Source organism: Patiria miniata, unplaced genomic scaffold (assembly GCF_015706575.1).
Source record: "Patiria miniata isolate m_02_andy unplaced genomic scaffold, ASM1570657v1 HiC_scaffold_3, whole genome shotgun sequence".
Classification (NCBI taxonomy): domain Eukaryota; kingdom Metazoa; phylum Echinodermata; class Asteroidea; order Valvatida; family Asterinidae; genus Patiria; species Patiria miniata.
Window position 1 is genome coordinate 23278255 of NW_024037069.1, and position 27679 is coordinate 23305933.

The window sequence follows — 27679 nt, forward strand, 5'->3', positions numbered from 1 at the left end:
TCTCCGTGCGCCAGCAAAGAGGGCGCGATTTTACCTCTTTTGAGAGCTCCGTGGACGGGACACACAGCTTGCGCGTACTGTACTGTACTGGTTCGCGCGTGAAATACGCACGACTTCCTGAATGTGCAAAAGCTATATAGCCACCGCGTCCAGGCCTTGCGTGAGCGTCAGGCGTCGTCGCCGCGCGAATACGTTCGAATTCAACTTGCGATGGTCTCCGAGACTAATCCCCGCCTCCAATAACTTTGGATACATTCGAAATACGCAGTGGATGGATTAGGATCCAGTCTAGGTCACCCCCAACTCTCTGTTTCTGGCCGTTGATGGGGTACTTGTGCACGGAGCCCATAGATAGCTAGGATTTTTTTTAGTGGGGGGAGGGGCATCAGAATAGTATGGGGCACATATCGCAAACGTCCTATTGCAGTTTTTCCCAGTTGGGCCCCATAATGCCTCGCTATATATCCATTGACATAAGAAATTGTAAACAGTAAGCCTTTGGCTAACTGAAAAAAACTACAACTTACAAAAACCCTTTTCGGTTGGGGAAGGAAAAAGGGGCATCATTGGTGGGGGCAGCTGGGGGGGGGGGCAGTCACGGAAAATTTATGGGGGGACACGTTCCCCCTCCCGATCCAGGCCCCTGCATGCTCAGTCTTTGCTCTCTCAGGAGGACACTGTTGAAATGTTTTAAACTTTTGCGAATGTGAAAAAACTTGATGCGCCAGTCACAAATTTGCGTTCGGGGTCTGTGCCAAACCTGATTGGCGCAGCCAGGAAAAGGGTGGCTGCCGGGTACGGGTCGCCCCCGACGGGCGGAAGGGATCTTCGTGTTCGATTCAGTATTTTTTGTCAGCAACCGCCCACGTACCGTACCTTCGACCGGTAATTAAGGCCGGGGCTTATGCTCAGTCCGCCGGCTGTGGGGTCGGTAGTTATAGTAGTTATAATTCCCCCCCCCCCCCCAAAAAAAAAAAAAAAAAACAGTTTTGGGTTTAATAAAACGTCATCATCAGAAGAAAAAAAATTCCTGACTTATCAGAAGATTTTACCGAGACAAGTGAAAGGAATGAAGTTTTTTTCGGGACAGTGGGAAGAGCTCGAGCCGCGACTCGACTAGGTATTGGTGTGGCCTGTCCAAACATCTTGTTCACCACGGCAAATTGACAATTTGACATCGTCTTCTTGAAATTTGTTGTTATAATGCATGGTATCATCTAGCCCAGGTTGGACGAAGTCTTCATTGCAATACGACTAACGTAGGGAGTCCACCAGGGCTAGGTATCATCGCCTTTTTGCAGATAAGCTATTTTTAATTTTTTAAATTTTTTTGCGCAGCATGTTTGCTTGTCAACATCAGGGCCAGGAACGGACGGACAGCGAGACAGCGATAGTTTACAACGCATGCTTGGTCACTACCCTAGAGGTTGGCGTTCGCGTTGTAAATGATGCATACATGATGCAGTCACGGATCCTCTCAAGTCATGCCATGAAGACGTTGTCCAACCTTACTTGATCACGAGCACTTGGTGGCGCTGCTGCGCCTAGTTTTATACCGCTTGCGCTTGCACGACGGCCGACAAAATTCTTTGGCGACAAACGTAAACAGACTTTTGCAACGTCGTCTCTGCCTCTTTGGTAATTATTTTTTTATTTGACCATGATTATGAAGGCATGATCTATGGAGCAACATGTGGAAAGACTTCCATATCTGGCCATCACTAATTTTTCCCTTCAGAGTTCAGTGACCTATCACATATCACTCTAGCCCGACTGCGTCTGGCCGTACAGTACTATCGCAAGCTCTGTAGTACGGCCAGACGCTGAATGCTTCCACAGAGACTGAATTTTTTTGGCCGCTGATGTAGCGATTTTGCTACATCTTTTGATCGAGATTATCTTTTCATCCAGGACAAAAATTTCCACAGTTAAGGTTCTTAGTCGTAGAGCAACTCGTACCTTTTCGAAAAAACGTTCTTTGGTCTCAATATTTTCATCCATCTGGCCAAATAACGACTTTCAGTGATCATCTTCCACAAATATCGTCCCGAAAATGCTCCCCCATGCGATTTCAAAATGGCGGCCGCGCTGTAACTCATGAATATGCATGAAAAGTCTGTGACGTATGACCTCGTGTTTTTGGACGTGCGTGCGGCGGCGCCGTACGTACATGTACGTACATGTACATTACTTGTAGACAACAGCCCAGTACGTGCATGCACACTTACGTCCGCGCGGCGGTGTGCATGCACGTACTGGGCTGTTGTCTACAAGTAATGTACATGTACATATGTACGTACGGCGCCGCCGCACGCACGTCCAAAAACACGAGGTCATACGTCACAGACTTTTCATGCATATTCATGAGTTACAGCGCGGCCGCCATTTTGAAATCGCATGGGGGAGCATTTTCGGGACGATATTTGTGGAAGATGATCACTGAAAGTCGTCTTTTGGCCAGATGGATGAAAATATTGAGACCAAAGAACGTTTTTTCGGAAAGGTATGAGTTGCTCTACGACTAAGAACCTTAAATGTGGAAATTTTTGTCCTGGATGAAAAGATAATCTCGATCAAAAGATGTAGCAAAATCGCTACATCAGCGGCCAAAAACATTCAGTCTTTTGGGAAGCATTCAGCGTCGTACTACAGAGCTTGCGATAGTACTGTACGGCCAGACGCAGTCGGGCTATCCACCTCGTTACCGGCTACAGAGTCACGGTTGATTGCCCTCATGCCTCAATAAATCTTCTCAGCATGCTCGGTGCTCATGGTGCTACTTGTAATTGTACATGTATGTACTATGCGTCATGATCCACTGCACTCCCACTCCGTATCCGCGTAGGCATGGTAGGTAGCTAGCCGGCAACAGGGTAGTTGGTTTGGACTTGCAATTTTTTCAGCAACTCCGAGTCCCAATCCCATGCCATTCCTTTTGTGTTGCTTCGTTCTCAAGCATATTAAGGGGACTTCCACTCCGTATCCGCGTAGCCGGCAACAGGCATGACAGGGTAGTTGGTTTGGAATTTTTTTCAGCAACTCCCATTCCTTTTGTGTTGCTTCGTTCTCAAATAGTGGACCCCCACTCAGTAACCGCGTAGCTGGCAATGGACTTGAATTGTTTCTTTTTTTTCCAGTAATTCCAACCGCGTATCCAGAGATTTTAGGGGTGTATTTCCTTAATATGTCCTAAAAACATGAAAAAAGGCAAATTGAGCAGGACAAATATTGAAGTAGGCCCCCTATTTTAATAACTAGGCCTATTATGAGAAAACACTTATTTTCAGACCAGTCTCATATAGGGTTTGTGCACAGGGTGTCGAATGATGGCCAGATATGGGAATCTTTCCCAACATGTTGATATAGCTTTCAAACTCATCAATCCATCCTTAATTTCCATGTACTACATATGTAAGCCCTATGAGTATGACGCATTGTAACATTTGGAGATTGCTTTGCCGTTTGCGTATATATTGCTAGCTGACCCATGCAGCTGGCCACATGACGAGAAGATCCGATTACATCATAATTCGGGACGGACAGATTTGGTTACACCTCTATGTTCCGACACCCCTATGTTCCGACTGCACATATTCCTATTCCTAACCCTAACCCTAACCCTAACCGGGAGTAACACAATCTAGGTTGTCGGAACATAGGGGTGTCGGAACATAGAGCAGTCACCACAGATTTCACCCAGTATATAGCATGCCAAGGCAGTAGGCAGGGCGTATCTTTTCTTGGGGCGCAAGGGCAGGGGTTGGAACTTGGAAGGGAGGCGGGGTTGCTGTCAAGGTGGGAGGGGGTGTTACTGTAGCAGGCATTAGCCCCATAAATGTGGCCAATTCACTGGACTACTTCCATAATTGAAGGGCACACTTGGAACAGGGTAGGTCCCCTAGCCCTACTTGAATATGTAGAACTGCGTCAAGTTTTTATTTTCACATACTTTGTTTGTAGTTTGTTTACGCTTTAAAAGCACACTCACCCTCTTTAAAAGCTATAAAAAGGTAGTCCCCCTTTTTCAGATGCCCTTTTTGGAGGCCGCGTCCTTTTTCTTTTCTTTTATTGAAAAAAAAAGAAAAAAAGATAAATTTTAAACAGTGACATCATTTTGGCCTCTTTGTCTGTTGCCTGTAGCCCATAAAAAGCTGGTATGTCATTTCCTGAGTCCAAGTGGCGGCAATTTTTTTTAAAAAGCTGGCGACCAACTTGAAAAATAGCCCGGCTCGTCATTTTTGACAATGGGTCAGGTGGCCATTTTGGTGAAAGAAAAAAAGGGCCTCGTCGTCCTTCCTTTTTTGGAAAACTGGCATCTGCAGAGATTGCGATCAATGCGACGCACCATGAATGCGCAAAACCGCAATAACTCATATATGGCATGAACTGTTACAATATGCCAGAGACTAATACTTAGGTTTTTTTGACAAAAGATAATTAAGTCTGTTCAAAATTATAATTAAAATGGCTATTTTCAAAGCAAACATGATAAAGGAGATGAACTTGAGATTGAGTTGGCGTCAACACTGCTGAAATCACATTTCGGTGAAATTTTACATACATGTACATGAGGCCAAAAAAAAAGGTCTCTGGTTTCTGGTATGGAGCTTGTCCAAAAAGTGGTGCGGCGACGCGGCTTTTTTTTTTTTTTTTACCCGACTTTTTTGCTTCAAATGTCGGCTGATGACTGCAAATGGTGCCCGACTAAACTTAGTGCAAATATATGGGAGTCCAGAGAGGCCACATATCAAGCTTATTCTCGATCATAACCCCATCTAAAAACACGTTGAAATTGCGCAGCAGAATTCCAGTCAAACCAGTGAGTTTGGCGGTTTTGAGACATCATCTTTCATTGAAAAAAAAACTTTTTCATTTTGCCGACGCGCACAGCTACGGCGACGCGCGCGTATACCAGAAACCGGAGACTTTTTTTTTTTGGCCTTAGCAAAGTTGGTGTCAAGTTTAACTTAAAGGTGCACTACAGAGTATATTAATTATGCAATTTGTGGAGAAAATACTTGCATGTGGGGTTTTTCTTTACGACGTGGCTACCATTATGGCAGCCGTTATGGCAGCCTTGACTATGCCTTCATCCGAGCTGGGAGTTGGAACTCTCAGCTCCGATAAAGGCCTAGTAGCCAGGCCGAAAATTCAGCTAGAATATTCCTGGTGAGCACTGCTTTAACTCATTTCTATCTTCAGTGCTATGCAGTTCTGTTTCATTTTCTTCAGTCACATGTATGATGTGTTTTGTCCACAGACAATCCTATCGTCCGTTATCTTTGGACTTTGATCGACCTACCAGTTTGCTTGTGCAATGTCATTTGATATCGCAGACCTGCATTTACACTTGGATAACAGTGTCCATGTACATGTACCTGGAAGAGGAGCTGTAAAGGTAAGACTAAGCTTATAATTACAAATAAAGTAATAGTATTCAATTGCTTCATTACATTTTTCACCTTAATGCCACATCACATGATGTAAACTTTTTGAGTTTACGTATACATCATGTAAATTTGACCCATATTAAATGGAAGATACAACATTTGCAAACAACACAAAACAAAATTGATCAAATTTTCACAAAATACTTTACTGGATTGTTAGGGAATGCAGTCTAAAGCATCCTGTAAAATTGTGGCTCCTGGTGTGGTGACATTTTCAAGAATTTTTTTTATTTTTCCAGCGCTGGGCGGCCGACCAGCGTTGGAGAAAACTGGCGTTTTTTCAAAAAAAAGTGCTCCTACTTTTTCATAATTAGTTATTCCGCATTTTCTTTGCAATTGATTACAAACCCGTGAAGGCACGAGCATGCTAGACAGAGTCTCTGACCTTATTACAATTTCCCAAAGTCTATAAATTGCTCCGTTTCTTCTTAAATGGAATCAGGGAACCAGACTACAATAATATGATTGGTTTTCTTGGTTTCTCCAGCATCTACGAGCCCAAAACGTGAAACAGGGCATTTTAACAATATTTGCTATAACAAAACTAATCCTCCAAATCCATTTATTTCCGAAAATTGCAGCTAAAGCAAATGTTGTACATATGTATTCCCTTTAAAGGGCATACCTTGTACAAGAGGCTTAGGGCCTACATGTACCAAGTCAAGCTGGACGCTTGTGTTGTCATTTAGGACATTTCAGTGACTCAGTGCTCAGTCGGTAGATGGTAGAGGACAACAGGCTGGCCCTCGGGTCCAGCAGAAATATCCAGAACATCAAGAGTGTCCACAATTAAATACGGAACGATACGACTTGGATTACAATGATGTTGAAAGGGTACTCGCTGGCGGGGACGTCTCTATAGTCAGAAGTACCATTGGTCCAAGTCCCATTGGTCCAAGTCCCATTGGTCCGACGTCCCATTGGTCCGACGTCCCATTGGTCTGACAGCCCATTGCTCTATTCGTTCCATTGGTATAAACGTCCCATTGGTCTGACGCGGGACTTCGGATCAATGGGACGTCGGACCAATGGTACTTCGGACCAATGGTACTTCGGACTATCCAGACGTAACCCTCTCTGGCAGTCTGTTAATTTAATGAAAGGCTGGGCTTAAAATAATTCATAAATACCTGAGACAGTTTACCCGTTCCTATTGGTCAAGAGCCCATCACATGGGTGGTTTAATCCGCTGATGTCCAAACAGCATGCATTAATGTACAGATAGTGTCTCTCGGAGCGAAGACAATGAAGTAAGAGTGCGGACATTGATTGCCATTACAGTGTTCTGGAACTTGCATGCAATTGTGCTTCAGTCGACTTCCTATTTCTATTTCTATTTCAGAGATTACTTGGACATTTCAAGAAGCCAGAATGAGTAAGACGGTAGCTATCATCGGAGCAGGTGCCAGTGGCATCACAGCAATCAAGTGCTGCTTGGATGAGGGTCTCCAAGTCACGTGTTTTGAGAGATCGAGCCGGATTGGTGGGCTCTGGGCTTACCGTGAAGACGTTGACGGCCAAGGCTGCGTCTTCAAGTCCACCATCATCAACACCAGCAAAGAAATGATGTGCTACAGCGACTACCCCATCCCCAAGGAGTACCCAAACTACATGCACAACTCCTACATTGAGAAGTACTTCCTGAGCTACGTGGACCACTTCGATCTGAGACGCCACATCCAGTTTCGCACCGAGGTTGAGAAGGTCACGCAGGCTGCCGACTATGACGCGACTGGCCGATGGAAAGTCACCACCAAGAATCGAGACAGCGGTGAGAGTACCACTGATCACTTTGATGCTGTCATGATCTGCACCGGGCATCACACAACCCCCAACATCCCCGACTTCCCTGGCTTGAAGGAGTTTCAGGGAAAGGTACTCCACACTCACGAGTACAAAACTCCCTATGATTTGATCGACAAGCGAGTTGTCGTCATCGGGATCGGTAACTCTGGAGGGGATGCAGCAGTGGAACTGGGCCGTATCTCATCAAAGGTATTTCCTAAATTAGCGCCCTTCGTTATTAAGCAACTACAAGCACTCTTAGTTTGAAGTTTGGCAACTTCAGGAAGGTCTATTTGGGGTTGGGCATGTAAACGTAATATACTCGTAGCAGGTTGACTCATGAAAAGAGCATTCAGGGACTGTTCGTTAGTATTTGAATACATTTCTATAACCTCCGTTCGACAAGTAATATTCGATCTGATGTTTTTTTTTCCTGCTTTCAGGTCTTTCTGAGTACAAGGAGTGGAACTTGGATCCTCAATCGTGTGGGTGATTACGGCAATCCCATCGATATTGTGGTTGCAAATCGATTCGTAGACATTTTCCCCACAAGTTTTAAAAACACCATGGTAAAGAGGAAGCTGCAGGCTAAATTTGATCACGCCAAGTACGGACTGCAGCCAGCACATGACCCTTTCCGTGCCCACCCCTTTGTCAACGATGACCTCCCAAATCGTATTCTAAGCGGTGCAGTGATCGTCAAGCCCAACGTCGCCCGCTTCACTGAAACTGGGGTCGAGTTCGAGGACGGGACTTTTGAGGATAACATCGACTGCGTCATCCTCGGCACTGGGTACACATTCAGCTATCCATTCATGGACTGCCCTTCCTTCCAAGTCATCAAGAATGAGGTGTCGCTGTACAAGTACGTCTTTCCAGCTGACCTGAAGCACCCAACCATCTGCACCATTGGTTTGGTTCAACCTCTGGGAGCCATTCACCCAATCTCCGAGCTCCAGAGCCGATGGGCCGCCCAGGTCTTCACTGGCCAAGCAAGCCTTCCGTCTCGTCCAGAGATGGAAGCATCTATCAAGAAGGCGAAAGACGACATGAGTAAGCGGTACGTGAAATCCCAACGTCACACCATCCAGGTGGACTGGATCAAGTACATGGATTGCGTCGCCATTGAGTTCGGTGTCAAGCCTGATATCTTGAAGCTGTTCCTGTCTGACCCGGCACTGGCTCTCCGTTGCTACTTTGGGCCTTGCTTGCCTTACCAGTACCGCTTGATGGGACCAGGGAAGTGGACGGGAGCCAGGGAAGCCATTAACACCATGTGGGAGAGGGTCAACGCACCTCTGAAGACACGCCTCCCTGCTGTCGAAGAGAAAAAGTCAGGGGCATCTTTGCTACTGCGTCTTGGTTTGGCTTTCCTTCTGATTTACATTGTTGTATCTATTATCTTATAACATTTGAACAGAAGGGAAAATATTTCCAAATTGACAGGTCATTACAAACACTCCTATAGATTGTCGATAATCTGTTTAATCAGGACTGTATGAAACTGGCATTTGTGAACTTTGTTTTATGCACTGTCATTTAAAAAAACAGATGTTCCATTGAGACTACTTAATACATTGCATCAAACCTTTGGCAGATACACATACACGAATTAGGGTGGTTTGAAGTGTTGCCGATTTGTAGTAATGTCCTCACAAGTCACAAACTGTTGAAATCAACTTTTTACATGAGGCCATTGATCAACATTGGTTTTTAGGTTTTAATCACTCAAGGTTGAAAAAAAATTGGTCGGGAAGGGAATTTATATTTTATATTATATAAATTCCTGCGGCAAAGCTGTTGTACAGTTCATTCACGGAAAGCGTCCTTGGGACATTAATCCCAAACCATGGCTTGAAAACCTTTACTCCACATGTAACATGTGTAATCTGGGGGATTACAAAAGGCATGATGCAGGGTCCAAAGAAACAACACAACAATTGGCCTACCCTTGCCAGCTATATGTAAAACATTGAACTTTAAGAACTTAACGACCACGAGTACTGTACAACACGCGCTCACAGTATGGTGCCGAGAGCGTTGTCGTATCAATACCACATCGCCTGGCTATGGCATGCATAACACCTCAGTATGTCATGCACAATGTTTGCGTGCAAATCAGTGCGACCGTGCCTGTGGATTTGGTGAGAAACTTGTCTGGAAACTACTCTTTCTTTAGGAAAAAAACACACTCAGAAAATATAAAATATAAAAAAACCGAGGGAGTGAAAATCGAGGCGGAAGTGATGAAAACCTAAAAATCAATGTTGAATGGCCTAATAAGCATTACTTTATTGTTGTTCATCCCTACTTATTTGTATAACTGGATTTGTGTTTTAATTACTTTTGGCCAGAATCATGACTACAACAATGTTTTGTGTATATCATCAAAATTATTGGATTGGGTACTAGATTGGAGTATGGGTACTAGATTGGAGTATGGGTACTAGATTGGAGTATGGGTACTTGGAAGGAGGGGGCTTGGGATGCAAATAATGTGTTTGAATCCGTTAAGGTGACAGTTGGTTTAAGGTACCAGTAGTACTGGTGAGTCCACATGGCTGCAACAAATTATTTTTGCTGAAACGAATAATTGTGACGTCCAGTTTATTAACCGTTGCAAACCATGTTGTTGTTGTTTTTTCAAATGACTTGAATAAAGGCAATTAGGATTCCTGATGAACTGAAAGGTAGCTATTAAAAAAAAGTACTAACTGCAAATTTTTAAACAGGAATGATTTTTTTATGTGCTCTCTAAAATGTTATGCTTGTAATTTATACATGTATATTGCAAAGTGACTTTTAAAATTTGTTTTGAAATTATGTTTTATATACATGTACATGTATGTGCATGTCACATAGATTTTGTGCCTGAAAAGATTAAAGAAAATTGATATGAATGTTATGCTCCGTTGATTCGTGCTTCAAAAGTAACGAATTACTTGAATAATCAATGCAGCTTATACTCATGCACTTTTCTGTTTTACAAAAATGTATTATGTGGAAAATCATGTGTTTTGTTTCTGTTGTCGCAGAGATGTCGTGCCTGAAAGGATTAATGAAAATGGGTTTATATACACATTTTATGTTCTGTTGATTGTTGACTCATGCACCAGAAGTTTTGGACATAACAGTTTTATGAATAATTCGAAAAATAAAGATTTTTCTAGTGAGGGTTTATCAATTGTAGTGATGTGGGGGGAGGGGGGGGGTGTTGATAGACTTGTAAAGCTACTGTGATTATGTGATAACGACATCTCGAAAAGAATCATATTACACTGTCTGTAAACCTTTGTTACTGACCAAATGATCATGTTCACTTGTTGCCTCTGAAATACTTTGTCCGTTTTAATCTAAAAACAATAATAATATTCTATTCATGTGGACAATGAAAAAGTATGGAACTCATTTATCATATAACCATTAATCAGACCACTGAGTTAGAAAAAAAAACATTTTGTGAAATACAATGTAATTATGATCTTGTATTTTTCATATTAACCAATTCGCGCCAGATGACGTGTACCCACGCAAAGCTTTTGGGGTATTTGGAACGGATGACAGATAATAGTTAAAAGAGGGAGCGACCCACTCATAGCGAGCAAGGCCAGAAATATAAGTGCGCTGCCCGAGGGTGATGGCTTCAACCCGCCTGGCTTGAGGTCGAGTGAAAAATAATCTTGCGCCTCGTTCCATTCTTGTCAAAATAGTCCCGGCGTCGACTGGTTAACAGGTTAAAAATCAATCCTAGGAAGCAACCAGATGTTGCATGGTGCTAGGTCTGCATGGTGAGTAGGGTGGGTGTTGCATCAAGGCCAAGCCATCTTCATTCAGGAAGGTCTGGGTGAGGCGGGCTTTGTGAAGTCCTGTATTGTCATCACACAGATGGATTTGAAGACCGTCTCAAATACATACTTCAGAGTACTACCAGTGCTTTGAGAGATGAGTAATGAGGATATAGCAATGCGCTACCACTCAACCGAATTTCTGTTGGTGAGGGGGACATGTGTGTACAATTAATCTTATTCTGAATGGACACAGACCCTTATCGTCATTGTTTACGAGTCCCTCCTAACTCAATTGAACCAAGCGAGGGGGTACTTGGGCATATAGAAATTGGTTGGGCGCACTTCATTTCATTTGCATACCCGAGCATACATGTACGCCCGCAATGTGTCAGTTTTGCGTAAACCCTCCTGCTTTCTGAACAGTCACAGACAGTCTTAAAAATCAATCCTGTTCCCCTGCTGTGTCTTTATACACGGGCTCTAGTCACCAACAGTCGGATCACATTTCTTGTAAACAATGCGACTAGAATAAAAAAAACCATCAACAGACAAAAGCAGGTAACTGGAAGGTACATGTACAGCTGGATTATCAATCTCCAAAAGTCAAGGCAAAGCTGTATCAAGTTGCATAAACAGTCACAGCCAGTCAATCCTGTTTTGTTGTAAACAGGGAGCTCTTAACTGTTGAAACAGTCACTTGATTGATTTTGGCTACTGGAATGGCTTTGTTGAATTGGCCAGCCGGATAGGGAGGGTTACAGTCAGATAGTGGTAGATGCTTGAAGGGTTTCCAGTGGATGCTAGCAATTTTAGGGTTAAAGAATGTACACACAACTCCGAAACTACTTCCAAAATTGTCATCTCCACAAACATTACAAACCACTGGTATGGGCTCCGTATGCCAACCAATGAGGGCGCTTTTTTAACTCTTTTGAGAACTCCCTGGACGGGACACACAGGGTGAGCGTTCTGTACTGTACCGGTTTGCACGTGAAGTATGCATAACTTTTTGAACGTGCCAAAGCTATAGCGACCACGTCTTTGCATGAGCGTCGGGCGTCGCTGGCGCGAGAATACATTGGAATTCAACTTGCGATGGTCTCGGAGACTAAAACCCGCCTCCAATAACTTTGGATACATTCGAAATACGCAGTGGATGGATCGGGAACCAGTCTAGGTCTCCCCCAACTCTCCTTTTCTGGCCGTTGATGGAGTACTTGTGCAAGGAGCCCATAGCGTTGATTACCAGCACTGTGTGTTCTATGCTTTCATGAAGCCTTTGAGTTCTCAATTGAAGCAAAAACGAGGTGACTTTAATAAGGTCAACTATTATGGTATTATTTTTGATGTACAAATTTTCCGTTTTAAAAATGTTCACAGTATGAACTGGCCTTTTACTCAACACTGAGCATGCAGTTCAAATAACTCCACTTGTGTGCAAGGAAAATCCTTCTCCATGAAATGTCATCATCCTGATGCAAAAATCCATAATTTTCCAAACTTTCATAGTTCTGGTTTTCCAAACAAGTCACAATCCGTAACCCTCAACTTTCTGCCTCATCCTCTGGGTACTCGATACTCGCATCGCTGAAGTTGAACATGTCGTCGTCGTACAGTTCTTCCTCGAGTTCCTCGTCCTCGTAGAACGTGGGAAACGGCGGTGGGGCCTTGACTTTCTTGTTCTTGGGCAGTACGCTGTCTATGACCTTGATGTAACCGTACTTGCGTCCGGCGACGGAGCCGGCGACGTAAAGGATGTTGTGCTTTGTGTCGACTCGCCAGACCTGCGAGAGTGGTAGTAGCCTTGGTCAATGCTCTCGTCGTTATTCGTCCCGTACGCGGTCAATCGTCGGCATATATCCTCACGCGCTATGCACATGCATTTAAAAATACAGCGCGAACAGCGACCTCACGCGGCCACTATTTTTATGCAAATCAGTTGGAGACGATGTCGAGCCTTGGTTCAATCGTCCATGTGAGGTTTTTGGGGTGGTGCTCATTATGTTAATAGCCTTAGCTGACCTTAAATTTCGTTTTCTTATTGGTCGATCGTTGCGTGGAAACTTGCATAGTGAAACGTGGCACCGTACATAATCCATACACGAACACATTGTGTGTCTCTGCACACGGCACCAATGCACAAAAACTGTGGTTCCTGTCACGTCCGCAAAAGGCGGAATAGCTGCAAATAATTTGATGACGTCCGGATTTACCAAGGTGTGATTGGACACTCCACATATTAGCCCCGCCTACATTATCTGTATTCGCATACGAGGTCGTGCGCTGGATATCTAGCGCAAAGTAAAGAAAAACATAAGCTTTGGCCGACGATTGAACCAAGGCTCGACATCGTCTCCAACTGATTTGCATAAAAATAGTGGCCGCGTGAGGTCGCTGTTTGCGCTGTATTTTTACATGCATGTGCATAGCGCGTGGGGATATATGCCGACGATTGACCGCGTACGGGACGAATAACGACGAGAGCATTGACCAAGGCTAGAGTGGTAGGAGAGAAATTCAATAATAAACAGATCCTTTTCAGAATGATGGTTATAGTACGACAAATGGGTGATGGGATTGTGCCTTTGATGATTCGCCTTGGGTGCTATATGCGCCCCTCCAGTGTTGAAAATGTCATATCCCACGTCACCCCCGTCAGTAATTGTTAATTGTTATATCGTGTGGAATGTGCTGGCATGCTAGCTTTGCGCAATGAGAACTGCAAGGTCAAACGCTCGGTCTCATGTCCGGCAGGTCATCAAAACCTTCAGTTATCAAAGGTTACATCGCAGTGATTTAATTTATTTCTCACACAGTCAGTTACAACCACAACGGATAAGCAGAGCTGATTTAACAGCTTTTTGCAGGTTGGAGACCAAATTTATTGGCATTTCTGGGTAGGTAACACACTGACCTTAAGTCCGACCGTCCAGCTCATTTTGTTGCCCATGTGACCCGGCATCTTCTTGCCAGGCCAAATTCTTCCCGGACTCTGAAATAAAAAATTAATGTAAAATGAAACTAAGTCATACTCAGAGACATGTACTTGAACTAATGTTGGTGCAAAACAAAAACTCAGGTCACAAGACTGTCGAAGAGATATAATTCTGTCTGCGAAACAGAAAAATGCAACATCAGTGTGTGATAAGAATAATAAATGAACCACAACGGGAAATGGACTAGGTACATTTAAACAATTGTAAAGTTGAACAAAGATATTGACTGATTCGCAGGTTCAAACCAGTCAATTTCTTCGTTCAACTTTAAAATTAATAATAATAAAAAAAATATTTTTTCTTTAAAAGTACATGTCTGTGCATATCTTTTTGATCAAGACAAAAAAGGCTTCATGAAAATTCTCACACTTGTAGAGAAAAAGGACATCTTAAAAAAACTTAAGTTCTGCTAACGTTTCAGAATCATGGAAAAACAGCCTACATGTACGTTAGACTGATAACCAGGGTCACACAGATGGAAGATATGAATGCATTACAATGAAAATACTCTCTTCTCTCACCCTCCACCCCCCCCCTAAAAAATTAAATAAATAGACAAAACAAATAATATGTTAAAAAACCACTCATTTCTTTTCTTTGTTTTACACAAACTTACTTGATTGCAAACTTTGGACAGAGGGTGGGCTTTCAGTCAACGTAATGGCCAGATCCAAGTCCAATGGACAATAACAAAGGCTCTTAGACTGAGAAAAAAACTGTTCCTTTACTCACCCCTCCTCCCCCTGATGCCCCCATCTTTCGGTGTGTCTTAGTGGCTCCGTGGCTGGCCGGTTGGCCCTTCATCCCCCAGCGTTTCATCACACCCTGGAAACCTTTGTCAATTCTGTTCAAGACCAGTAAAACAAGACAAGCAAAAAAGTTAAAATAACTAAAACATTGCTAGAAATTACTTGAAATGTACAATTTCTGCAAAAAAGAAAAAAGGCCAGGTTTTTGTTCCAAATCTTTCATAGTAGAATCCTTCATAAAGATAGAAACTTGAAAACTCAGACTCTGTATCAAAAGTCAGGCATTGTAACTTAAAAAGAAGACTCAAGTTACTCACATCATGGTTTCAAAACCACATGTGCCTGGCCCTTAGAAACTCTGGTCACGGTAAGAACAAGTCAAAACAATTCAATAGCTTTCTAACAGTCAGCAATGAGACGCAAATGTTACTTACGTTCTGCCACAGCAGTCAACGTACATGCCCGGCCTGAAATGAGCAGCGTACAGTGGTGATCCTGAATAAACAGCAAAGCAAATTGGAATTGAGACTGATAGGTGAGCACTTATGGACTCCGTGCATGAACAACAGACACGTGGTAGATGGTGCTTTGGGCTGACTTTCAAGTTAATCAGCTGTCCTTCGTTTTTTTCTGTTCCATACCACACAAAATGACTTTTCGCACTATCACATTGTCTACCCATGTTGAAATCAACAAGCATTGGCAAGGGTCCACCATTAGCAAAACTTGGTCTCATTGAACACGGGCTGTATCCATTTGTAACACAGGTCGGCCATAGATTTTGGTTTCTCCAACCAGATAGAGTTTCCTGACCCTTTGTCGACCCTGGTACTGACCAGAATTGGATTTCACACATGTAGATCACTGGACCCATATAGAAGCTATTCTGGATTCTTGCTAGAGTGAAAGGGTTGCCAAAACCACCAGGTTCCACCTGGGTCAAGTACAGAGATTTGTTTGAAAGGGCCCAAACACTATTAACCCTTCTTTTGTTTGATCAGTCACAGACAGTCAAAAATTCATCCTCCTTCCTGTTTCCATGCCTTTTAGGTAGGCTAGTCACCAACAGTCCAATAGGCACTGTGACTAGTCAAATTCCATCAACAGACAAAAGCAGGTGACTGGTAGTCACCAGCTGGCTTTTCAATCTTCTACAGCCAAAGCTATTATCAGGTTTCATCACAATCACAACCAGTCAGTCCTGCTTTATGTGAGAAGGGAGCACTCAACTGTTTAAAACAGTCAATCGATTGAATTTGACTGTTGGGTTGGCTTTGTTGTATTTGCCAGACAGAGATAGAGGAGAATTCATGCATTATGTCTCAACTTGACTTTGGTTTCTGAGAACTTGACTTTGGTTTCTGAGACAAAGCAGAGGTTTTGGGGAACCCCCATGTATACTGACCTGGTTGGATCTTAGCGTTGGCTGTCACTTTGAAGTTGGTCAGTTTGTCCTTCACTGGTAACCCAACCTCTTTGAACTGCTCAGAGTACAACAAGGGCTTCTGTTGATGAAAAAAATAGCAGATGAAACAAAGTAACAACAAGTAAACACTCATTGAGAACATCCAAAAGGCACTGTCATAGCTGATGCATATTCAAATAATAATGTCAATAGTTCTAGACTGGGGTGTGAGTGACCACTGATAAAAATAGCTGAAAACAGCTGAAAAAGGTGTGAAAAGGCTGAACTTTTGAAATCTCCTATACTTTTGTACACAGCAAGTGAGGGGAAAAAGCAGAAATCCAAAACAAAAAAAGCTGAAATCAGCTTTAAAGCTAAATTTCACACCCCTGTCTAGAAGAGTGCCTTTCTCTAATCTCAAGGGAAACACTTGCGAACAGATTAAATATTCATGACGTGTGACAACATCACGTTGGTATTTCTCAAACAGTGCCTTCCGATATTCACAGAGTAATAGTAGCAGGGTTGTGTTAAGGCATTAAAGTTTGTTTTTATTCAGTTACTGTCTGGAAATTGAGCATAAGGGAATAATTTTCCTTGGATCAAAATATCAGGTCCCTCTCACTGCAGATCATTCCGTTTTGTAAACATTTCGAAACTGCCTCTGAAAATACCAAATCAGCAAAGTCCAGATAAGTAAAGGTGCGAAACTTGAAAGAAACAGCCAATGGCCATCTTGGGAAATAAGCCTTGGGCTCATTTTACATAATAAAAAGAAGGATGCCTTTCACTCTTCAAATAGCTGGATGTTTGTTCATATTTTATATCATATAAAGTGGAAACTGGCGACCAGAATAAGAAGCTTTTACCGTAGCGGTGTCACGCTGACACGCATGCTGCGTGCGTTCTTAAAGACGAAGCACGCGCATTTTGGTATTCCTTTTGGTCGAAGGAGCCTAGAATGCATGTGTACTAACTGAGTGTGACTCGCATGAGCAATGGTGCCACCGCAGAAAATGGCCACCGCCAGATTTGTATGTACCTTTAATGGATCTGCATTTCTGGCACCAACTATAAGACGTCCATATTTTGGGTTGAGTGTGTTGTCTTCAGGGGCAACGTATCGGACAACGTTGTTCTCCAGAACCTGTAGAAGTGAAAAGTATTACAGAGAAAAAAGATTGGTAATTTTTTTTTTTAATTTAACTGGGTTACACATAACTTTGGGGGAGATTTACATTGATTGAGGGATTAAATACAAGGTTCTAATGGTAATACTATGGTTTTCTGAAGTACAACGGCCCTGAATCCTTCAAAATCCTCTTTGCCAGAAATGAAGGAATTTGGAGGATTGGGGTTACATGGCAAAAGTGCGTTGCTGATTTCGTAGGATGCACTATTTCAAGATCTTGGGCCGGACCTTGTGTTGTTTTTGCTTAGCCATGCATAAATATAGGCCTGGATTATGCTTGAAATCCTCCGTACTGCTCCAGGATGTCACTGGCCAAGCCTCAACATATCGACAGTCACTGCCGCAGGATTTTACAGGATTCAGGCAGTGGTCACCCCTCCATGGACCATATTCAAAAAATAATGGAGGAATTTGCAGGATTGAACTTGTATTATATTTACCATGAGGTCAATTGGAGGATTTTGCAGGATTGAGGCTGCATCCTAGCAAAAAGGCCTAGGGAGTTAGGGTTAAGAAAGAAGGGTTCCTCTAACATTTGTGGTACCTCTACAAAAATCGGTGGAGGAGCTGTTGATACCTGAGGTTTTAATGTGATGCTGTCTAATAGTTCTCAACATGACAGAAATTAGAAATCAAATAGAAATCAGTACTTTGTAACACTAGCTGACTAGTGATATTGTGGATAATATTGACATCAATACACTGATCCTTGGATATTGATCATGTTTTAATATTCGAATAGACTATGTATCAACATTTGCTCTGCAAGTTTGTGTCATATTGACACTGTTTTTACTCTACTGAGCGCCAAAAAAAAGTGTGCCTTCAAAGAGTTCTTGATGATTTCCATAATGTAGGAGGTTTCAGTAAGGTTCCTTGAAAAAACGCCTAGGAAAACATTTTTCAAACCATAAAAGCTTCACCTGAAGTGCAGTAGCCGCCAGGCGCTTGCCCGATTTGGTCCACATTGGCACCATGCCAAGCTTGACTGCCAGCAGGCCGCACCTCTTGGACTGGCCTGGTACCCACTCCTCGCGAGGCCAGGGACCATCCTTCAGCGGGCTTGGCCCCAGGGTGTTCTTGACCCTGCTCCACTTGTTGACAAAATCTTGGAGGTCCTTGGGTACATCGTGGTCATAATCATAGTCGTAATATGTCCGTCTCGGGACTGCACAGGTACATATTCTAAGGATGAAAGCACAAGAGTGTTAGTGAAATGAGAAAGACTTGTATGTTCACAGAAGTGTGCCAGGCTAACAGCTCCATGCCTCCATAACACTTTGGTAGTCAAAAAAATTTCAAATAAAAAGAAACAAGTACAACTCGTTGCATCAGTGCAACAAGGTCGTAACTCCATCCTGCAACAAAGTTGTATCTTCACGAATACGCTCCGTGCAACAAGGTCGTATCTCGACGTCCATTGACTTTTTGTGAACATCCGGGTTATTTTAAGTGAGATACGACCTTTTGACATTCTGAAACTCGCTTTTCACGTAACGCCCATTTTAGGAGATACGACCTTGTTGCACCGACACGACAAATTGTTATGGGATTCCATACAGCTGAATGTATATTTTAAAAAACTCATATTGTATTTGCTACAAAAAATGTTTACTTCCCACAGAAATTGTGCACATTTGACTATCATTCATAAACAGTGCTCAGATTTTAAAATTATTTTTTGTTGGGGAGGGGGGTCATCCTCCCAAGACCAGCTCAGTGACTCACAAAATGCTAAATTTGGATATTCAATGAATGATCCAAAATTACGATGTTGGGATATTTGGTATATATTCAGCACATAGTACACTAGCCCTAATGCAAACAGGCAAACGACCAATCACGTTTAGGCCGAATAACAAAAAAAACATGTTTCTCGTCCGGGTTTTCGAAAAAAAAGGAGGAAGCGGGGCTTTTTATTTTTTATTTGTTTCAAGATGGCCGCCATTTAAAAATTTCCTGCAATTGTTGGTGTTTCCACTGTTCAAAGACACTTTTAAAATGAACGATAAGTTAGACAAGAGAACTGAACATATTTACAGTGTCATTTAGACTTGTATTGGTCTACAATTTATCTTCCGATGAATTTGTGGACTTTTTCAGTGTTTTTTTACTGCATTTTTCAAAAATAAAAAATAATAAAAAAATCCAGGCGGCCTCCAAAAAGGAAGCGGGCGGGGACGAGAAACATGTTGGTTTTTTTACTTCACCTTAGTGTGATCGGCCGTTTCAGTAACGTTTAACACATGGTCAACAACATACTTCTGATTCTGGGGCAAAGTTAAATGGCAAGCGCGATGGGGCGAAGTGACATTGGGCAACAAGAAATGGGGCGAAGTGACCGACACCCATCACTCAGTCAGTTGTAACTGAATATTTCATTATGATTTATATGATCAGGATGATGGCAATACATTTATTTGGAATTAAGTAATGAACAAAATCAGTAACAGTAACTGAAGTGTAATTGAGAAAGAGTACAAACCTTGTTAGTCTTTCCGTTATGTTTAAAATCGAGTTCTTCGACCCGAGTTGTATTACTCGCGTGATGATCATGGGGGCCGCCATCTTTGGGATTCCGCAAACATTATGTATAGTTTTATTCTATTGGACAGGTGTATCACCAGTGCAACGTTTTATCCAATCAAAGAAGGCGTAGTGTTTAGCAATCGCACACGACGGATATTTAGCACCCGACGACCATTTCATCCAAGAAAATATTGAGGGAATTGGAGTACACGGGCGACTTGTCTTAAGTTTCTGTGTAATTGTTCAGTTTGTTTATCCACTGATGGACCCAGCTCATGTTTCTCGGCTGAAGGAAGAGCAAGAGCGTTCACTGGAGGAGACGTTGGTTAGAATTAAGAAATGGTGCGTGTTAATGAACGGTGGGAATGACAATATTGGTGCGGTCCAAGTGGATGGCCTACTTTGGGTGGGGCTTGGGGGACGGGGAGGGGGGGGGGGCTTTATCTCTATGTGGATGGAAATGAGGGACCTCGTTTTTAAAACAACACATCTTTCTCTGTAGTTTGTCTACTTTTTACTTTTAATTACTGTGGTTTTATTTTAATTGATTTTTTTTTAATGCCCTTTTTTATTTTTTATTGTGTTTGAGGCATAGCCCGAAATCCTATGGCCATCACAAGCATAGCCAGAGGTATTTGGGCTAGATCTGGGCCATATTTTTATTGTTTTAAATTTGTATCTAGGCCATATGTAGTCCGAGTAACTTGGACCCAACTTATCGCCTTTTTTAACATTCGGACATGATCTAGCGACTACCACCAGACCATGTCCGAATGTTAAAAAAGGCGATAAGTTGGGTCTAAGTAACTTGGACTAGGCAATATGAATATATATCGTCAGAGTCAGATCCCCTAAAGCTACGGGTCGGTCCTTTTTCTATGTACTCGCCTTCAATTTGTGTGTTACAACGCGCGTGCGTTGCAAGCGTTGCCTGTACTGTGCAGCCTTATGGAGGGTCGAGAATGTATGTTTTCACAGGGGTAGGGGGAGGACAGGTGGGGGGTTAGGGGCTGTACCCTGTACGACTCATCTGATATTTTACGTGTTATATAATTACGGTACATTTATCCAGATCAAGAATATTTATTTCATAATTTACGTGCTCTCGTCATCCCCAATTGTTTTATACAGGCTTATTCTAAAAAAGTAATAGCCCCTTGGTGATTTTTAATTATGTGACCAAAAAAAAAAAACCTACAAGGTTGCCTATTACTTTTCGTTTTGTTATATTTAAACTTTTACTTGGACGTTGTCAAAAGTAACAAAGTTGTCCGTGAAGCAACATGTATAACTGATTTTTCTACTCACTACTAATGACATTTTATATTGACAACTAAAAAAACTCAATGCAATTCTACAGTAAGGTAAAAAAAAAAAAATAGTTCGGCTTCCGGTTACCCTATTATCTACCCTATTTTGACAGCCCCTACCCTAATTTGTCACGTCTGTTTTGGGGAAAAATTAGGAAAAAAACCTGAAAATCATCTATATAATACTATGTACACACAAAAAATTTCCCCCCCCCTAAAAAAAATCCCCCCCCAAAAAAAAATTCCCTACCTACCTACCCTATTTTCAAATGCCATGTAATCGGAAGCAGAACTATTTAGGCCTAATACATTACATTTACTATCATTATTTTGTGATTTTTCATCTAATTCCATTACAGGGAGAAGTTTGATGACGACTACACAGCACTGCAGGACAGGCTTAGGACATTGCCCGACAAAGTCTCCCAAAATATCATGGTAATTCTTCAACAGCCACAGGGCAGCCCCTTGCTCATTTCACAATTAAACAAAGGCACAATTTTCAATGCCATTTTTGCCCTATAGGGACAATAAGAACAGTAGGACACTCATTGTTCAATACGAATGCAGGTGCAGTGAACAAATGACAAGTGCAGCTGTACAGAGAGCAATGCCTGTGCTTTTGTCCCCTTTGCAAGATACATGTGGAAGGCAAAGCACATTTTCCCCAAAAAATCCTTGTGCTTTCTCCAGCATATTCTCAATTTATCTTTTTTTTTGGGTAAGCAGGAGACATTTACCCACCCCACCCCCATTGACACCCCTGCAGACGCCCATTTTGTTAAATATGTATTAAATTAATAGCAAATATGACTGCACAGTTTTTTTGTTTTTTTCCCTTCCTTTTTTTTTTTGCTTTTTTTTTTAGGATGTTTTTTTTGGCTTTCCAGGAGGGCCAAGCGCCCTCCTATGCCCCATCCTGGTGACGCCCATGGTAGAAGGGTGAATTTGCTTGTGAATATGTTTACTGTAACCTCAAGTTCTCCTTCCCTTGCTAGCAACCCTACCCCAAAATCATTACAAGCAGACATGCATGTTCACTAAAAAGACTTATTAACAGAGCTGAGCTGACAGATAATGACTGTGCCCACGAACTATTGTCGGCCTATATCCATTGTTCCGTAAAGGGGAAAATTACAGTAGCATGGCTTGCTCGAGACAAAAAGGCCTGACTATTTACAAGGATGGAACTTCACAATTTCGAAGTACATGTATGTGTACTTTGTTTGAACCTATATGCATTTTGAATATGGGGCTCTATTTCTGCTATTAATTTCTATTCAAACAAAGACCATTCCTCTTGGGGTTTTTTTTTCCCACCAGCAACATTTTGGGTTAAAGATCTTTTGGCTTGATCCAAATCTTCATCCATTTGTTTTTTGCAGGTACCTTTTGGGCCAGTTGCCTTTATGCCAGGTCAGATTGTCCACACAAATGAAATCATGGTCCTGCTTGGCGACAACTGGTTTGCCGAGCGATCAGCCAAGCAGGCTTGTGAAATAATCGACAGGAGGAAAGAACGTACGTTAAGACGCATCCCCAATACAGCAATGCTTAAAAAATCTTGTTCTGTCAACTATGTTTTATTGAGACAAGATAAGTTTTCTGTAGCACCATGTGAATAAATCTCTTTTGTGAGTGTGTGTGGTTCTGAAAAGAACCGGAGCCACACACACTCACAAAAGAGATTTATTCACATGGTGCTACCGTAAACTTATCTTGTCTTACATATAGTATCTTTCCACCATGCAAACCTTCTTATGTTTTATTGCTAGATGATTTTAGACAAAGAATTTTGGCATTTTCAAGTAAGAAATTGTTCAATCAGGCATATTGTGACTTTGAGTCACGTTTGCAAACGAAACTCCTTGAAGAGATAAGTCATTTGCGAATTAAATTTGAATAAAATCCGGAACGCTGACTTAATCCAATACTTTGCACGTTTTAACATTGCATTCTCCCGACCAAAGAGACTGTTACTATATCACATGATTCGGGGCAAGCCTTATGCTAGCAACCCCCAACTCCGGCATGGTCTGGTGTTTTTGTGCCATTCCCACCCATTGTGAACAATGTATTGGTGATGAGTGTCTCTTACGTAACTATGCAAGAGCTTGCCCCGAATCATGTGATTAGCAACAGTGTCTTTGGTCTGGAGAATTCAAAGTTAAAAGGTGCCAAGCATTCTGAGCAAGTCAGTGTACCAGATGTTTTTCAAATTTAAATCCCAAAGGGTATAGGTCACTCGTAAATGGCTTATTGATTCGCTCTTCAGAAACACTGCATAGTTACATTCATGGTGATGGCTTAAAAAATACAGCAGTGATACAGCCTTGTCAACAGCCTGCAACCCATACTTGCTGATGTTCATCTCTTGATTACCTAGATTTGAACAGCATGCTGTCAGACCTTGCCAAGCAGCGCCATCTGCTGGAGTCCAGGCTAGGCTTCACCTCCGAACTCAAGGATATGAGCGAGGGAAAGGGTGACCTGGTGGACATCCGGGAGGAATATGACCCTGAGAAGGAGGCCAAGTGGAGAGGTATCTGGAAATATAAGGCCACGTCCAAAATATTTGGCTACGGCTAGCAGGAACGCAGGCTTCTATGGGAAATGCGTCAGCCGCTTCCATTGATGTGCATGTGTAATTCCTAGCCATAGCCAGGTATTTCTGATGTGGCTATAGATTTGTCTTTTAGGCTGTTTTTTTTTTTTGCAAACCACAGCTTCTCAGCTTTGGCTTCATTGGTTTCAATCTCCTGTTTTAAGGCTGTTGACTTCGGAGACTCTGACCCAATTTTCTGCATCGCAAGCATCAAATTCAATAATATGTAGCCAAAGTGAGGAGTCTTTCAATGTATATCAAGGCTCGGAGGTTTAGGGACTAGAGTCAAAAGGCAAAGCTGAGGTTTGCAAAGCCAACCTTATGATGGTAGCAATTGCCTCGATTGTAAACTTTTGAGTGTTCGTTAGCTTTAATTGTTGATTTTTGTAAATTTTTCTGTTTACAGAAGAACGTAAGAGGAAAAAGAGATCAGCCGCAGCTGCAAGCAGGGAAAGTAAACCCCAAGAGGACAGTGACCCCTCCGCCCACGAGGCATCACTGGAGACTCCGCCCATTCAGAGGGAAGATCAAGTAGAACAATCTAGCATCATTGATGGTCCATTGCAAGGCGAAGATCCGAAGGATTCAAGCCCGAAGCCGAGAGTGCAGGGAAGCAAAGGGACTGTGGGCGAAAGAAATTGGGAGGCAGGGTTGACGGAAGAGGAGATTTGGATGGGCGGGGTCAGGGGGGTGATGTCAGAAGAGGAATTGTGGGCGCGGCTGGATGAGCTGGAACGGCAAGAGGAGGTGTTGGACGAGTTAGCGCTGTGAGTAGAAACCAAGTCAAACTCAACTGGCCATTATTTAGAGGGCAGTTCCCATCTATTTCCAAAGAGAACAGTGGATCTCCACTAGGCCTACTTGCTATCATTATTAATCGTTTCTGGTAATGAAACCAAGGATTCCTCAAAAGCGCCCTAGGCACTGTAGCTCGCAAGCCTGAAGAAACCTGTGGAGAGAAGACAATGCGAAGAAGTTACAGTTTTAGAGGTGGGAGGAAAAGCTCAGAAGAATATTCTGGGAAAAACCAAAGGAATCAGGCAGGGACTGAAAAGCCAATCCACATATTGGCCCAGGCGGGATTCAAACCCGGGTCACAGCGGTGGAAGGCGAGGAAAGTACCACTACGCCAACCTGACTCCCCAAATCCACAAACTTCAAAAGCAGTAATCTTCATCATGCAAAATTCAAATCGCATTGGATTTTCTAATTCTGAGTTGTTATTTTTGAGGGTTTTCTGCATTTCAGGATGTCTGATGGTGAAGTAGAACCAACGGATGAAGACAACAACGAACGTCATGCCAGTAATAATGAAGGAAGGCACGTCAGATGGAGCGACGAACAGAACTCTGATAACGGGAATGATGACAGTGACCCCCAAGTCAAAGCAGCAACGATCACGTTCAAGCACACTGAACAAGCCAGTAATGATGACAAGGTATGCTGGAACACACATGGTGACCTTTTGTAAGGAGGCCCTTTTGACCCATTGGTCCCAGTACTGCCCCGAACCACCCTGCCTGTTGCTTCTTTTACTGCCCAAAACTGGCCCAGGACTCTTATGGTTTTATGGCTTCATGAAAGAGTAAATACAATGAAATACAGAGCAATACAGGTGCTATAAATGGGGTAACGCAGAACTCGGTATCCCCCCCCCCCCCCCCCCTCCCCACAGCCACTTCTCTCTGTAAATCCAGCGCAATATATTCTTGTATCCTCCTCAAAGCTATCCAATATCGTTGCGTCAGTGCAACAAGGTCGTAACTCCATTCTGCAACAAAGTCGTATCTCGCATGAATACGCTCTGTGCAACGAGGTCACATCTCGATGCCCATTGACTTTGTGTGTACATCCAGGTTATTTTAAGTGAGATACGACCTATTGTCATTCTGAAACTCGCGTTTCACGTACGGCCCATTTTAGGACATACGATATTATATAAATATCACACTGTTGTTGCCGTGGATCGACAAATCAGAAAAGAGGATTCAAGTTCACTTGGGGTCAAGTTCATTTGGAGTCAGGTTGGTGCAGTGGTTACTGCCCTCGCCTTCCACTGCTGTGGTCAGGGTTCGATTCCTGTCCTGGTCCACATGTGGATTGGGTTTTCAGTTCGTACCTGATTCCGTGGGTTTTCCCCAGAATTTCGAATATTCTTCTGCAGTTTTCCTCCCACCTCCAAAACTTAATTTCTTCTAATTGTCTTCTCTCTACAGGGTTCTTTCAGGCTTTCGAGCTACAGTGCCTAGGGCACTTTTGAGGAATCATTGGTTACATTATTAGAAAAATTCTTTTTTTTAAATTAAATAAAGATAAATTTATATAGAACAACCAGTATTAACATCTGTTGGACTCTTGAAAACATTCAGATCTAGTTTTGAGATGTTTCTTTAATTGTTTTGCAGATCTCCCTGAAATCATCTACCTCAGGTATTAACCCCACTGAAATTCCAACAGCTGCAGTGAGCCCAGCTGACATCTACAACCAGTATGTGTCACTACCAGCTCAGAGCCCAGAGGGAGCAACTCCAATTACCGAAATCGCCCCTGATAACCACAGTCAGCCTCTGAAATCTATTCTCAAGCACAATCCTAAATCCCATCTAGTAAGCGGAGTGAAGGGCGGAGAAGGGATGCAAAGAAAGGCGGCCAAAAATCCAGTCATTCTGCCTTCACCACTCTCGGTGAGTTCCTATCCTGTTCATTTAATACAAAAAGTTAAATGAAACGTTGACCAAAACCCATTAAATATTGAACATTGAATAGGCCTGAGCTGTTCATAAGATGCTTTTGTGTCAGGGTGATGTAAATTCAATCTGCAAATGAACAAAATGTTAAGGTTTAGAGGTTGGACAATAAAGACAAATCCTTCAACGATATTCCAGAGAAAACCTACGGATTCAGGTAGGGACTTAAACCCAAGGTCAAAGTTTAGGGAAGTACCACTGCACCATGCTGGTTTTAAGAAGAAATCAAATCTTATCAATTTCTGTCACATGAATTGGTGGTGAGTGGTCAGTTGCCTGCACTAGTAAGCCAGCGGTCATGGGTTTGAGTCCCACCCAAGTTAGCCTGTGAAAATCTTTTCTCACAAGGCCCTCGGTGTACAGTGTTTTAGGAAATTATGTCTGTGAAAGGAAACCACAATACATGTTTTGAATTGAGCCAACTCTTATCAATTTTGTTTAAATGCAGGCATTTTCAGGTCAGGTGACTGAACGAGCCGACGCATCGGCCAATCAAAACGCAGCTGTAGTGGTTCCACCAGAGAGTCCGGAAACAAAATCTGCCCAGCCGAAGAGGGTGTCTCGGTTTAAGGCAGCTAGACAGCAGCAGAGGTGACAGGCCAAGGATGGAAGGTAGAGAAGCATGCGACAGTGTCATCTGTAATTGCAGTAATGAGGATTCCTATGTTACGAGAAGGCACTGTGTGAGTGGCTAACTCGGCACAGCCATGTGACAAGGGTCATGTGATACCAATCCCAGAGAGTCACAAGTCGACAGGGCCACACTGGAAATCAATGGAAACTGTTCACGTTTCAACCCACAAAATATTGCTGCGTCCAATACAACTACACAGAAACTTCCGTGCACAAGTTCCCCATCAACGGCCAGAAAAGGAGAGTTGGGGATGACCGAGATTGGTTCCCGATCCATCCACTGCGTATTTCGAATGTATCTAAAGTTAGTGGAGGCGGGGAGTAGTCTCGGAGACTATCGCAAGTTGAATTTGAACGTCTTCGCACGCCGACGCCGCCTGACGCTCACGCGAAGATGCAGTGGCTAATAGCTTTTGCACATTCAGGAAATCTTTGCGCGCTAACAAGTATGGTGCAGTACACTTCTGTGTGTCCCGTCAACGTAGCTCTC

The 27679-nt window shown here is 42.8% G+C and overlaps 3 protein-coding genes across 6 annotated transcripts; 2 read left to right on the plus strand and 1 right to left on the minus strand.

Annotated features, from left to right (window-relative positions):
- Positions 1-1509: 1509 nt before the first annotated feature.
- Positions 1510-10546, plus strand: LOC119737013 (flavin-containing monooxygenase 5-like). Of its 4 annotated transcripts, none has more exons than XM_038211073.1 (4): positions 1510-1638; positions 5261-5398; positions 6793-7445; positions 7679-10546. In XM_038211073.1, exons 3-4 carry the CDS (start codon positions 6822-6824, stop codon positions 8642-8644), a joined length of 1590 nt encoding a protein of 529 aa, XP_038067001.1. In that variant the 5' UTR covers positions 1510-1638; positions 5261-5398; positions 6793-6821; the 3' UTR covers positions 8645-10546. The 4 variants fall into 4 exon arrangements, with proteins under 4 accessions (XP_038067001.1, XP_038067003.1, XP_038067002.1 ...); XM_038211075.1 differs by lacking the exon at positions 1510-1638 and adding an exon at positions 2457-2503; XM_038211074.1 differs by lacking the exon at positions 1510-1638 and adding an exon at positions 2702-2850.
- Positions 10531-19976, minus strand: LOC119737016 (39S ribosomal protein L3, mitochondrial-like). The gene is made up of 8 exons (XM_038211079.1): positions 19851-19976; positions 18289-18550; positions 17216-17320; positions 16174-16273; positions 15203-15263; positions 14752-14863; positions 13938-14015; positions 10531-12807 (listed from the first exon to the last, which is right to left on the minus strand). Exons 1-8 carry the CDS (start codon positions 19931-19933, stop codon positions 12568-12570), a joined length of 1041 nt encoding a protein of 346 aa, XP_038067007.1. The 5' UTR covers positions 19934-19976; the 3' UTR covers positions 10531-12567.
- Positions 19977-20104: 128 nt separating this feature from the next.
- On the plus strand, positions 20105-27679 carry LOC119737015 (unconventional prefoldin RPB5 interactor-like). The gene is made up of 8 exons (XM_038211077.1): positions 20105-20236; positions 21564-21642; positions 22590-22725; positions 23591-23746; positions 24216-24576; positions 25058-25247; positions 26215-26493; positions 27005-27679. Exons 1-8 carry the CDS (start codon positions 20157-20159, stop codon positions 27149-27151), a joined length of 1428 nt encoding a protein of 475 aa, XP_038067005.1. The 5' UTR covers positions 20105-20156; the 3' UTR covers positions 27152-27679.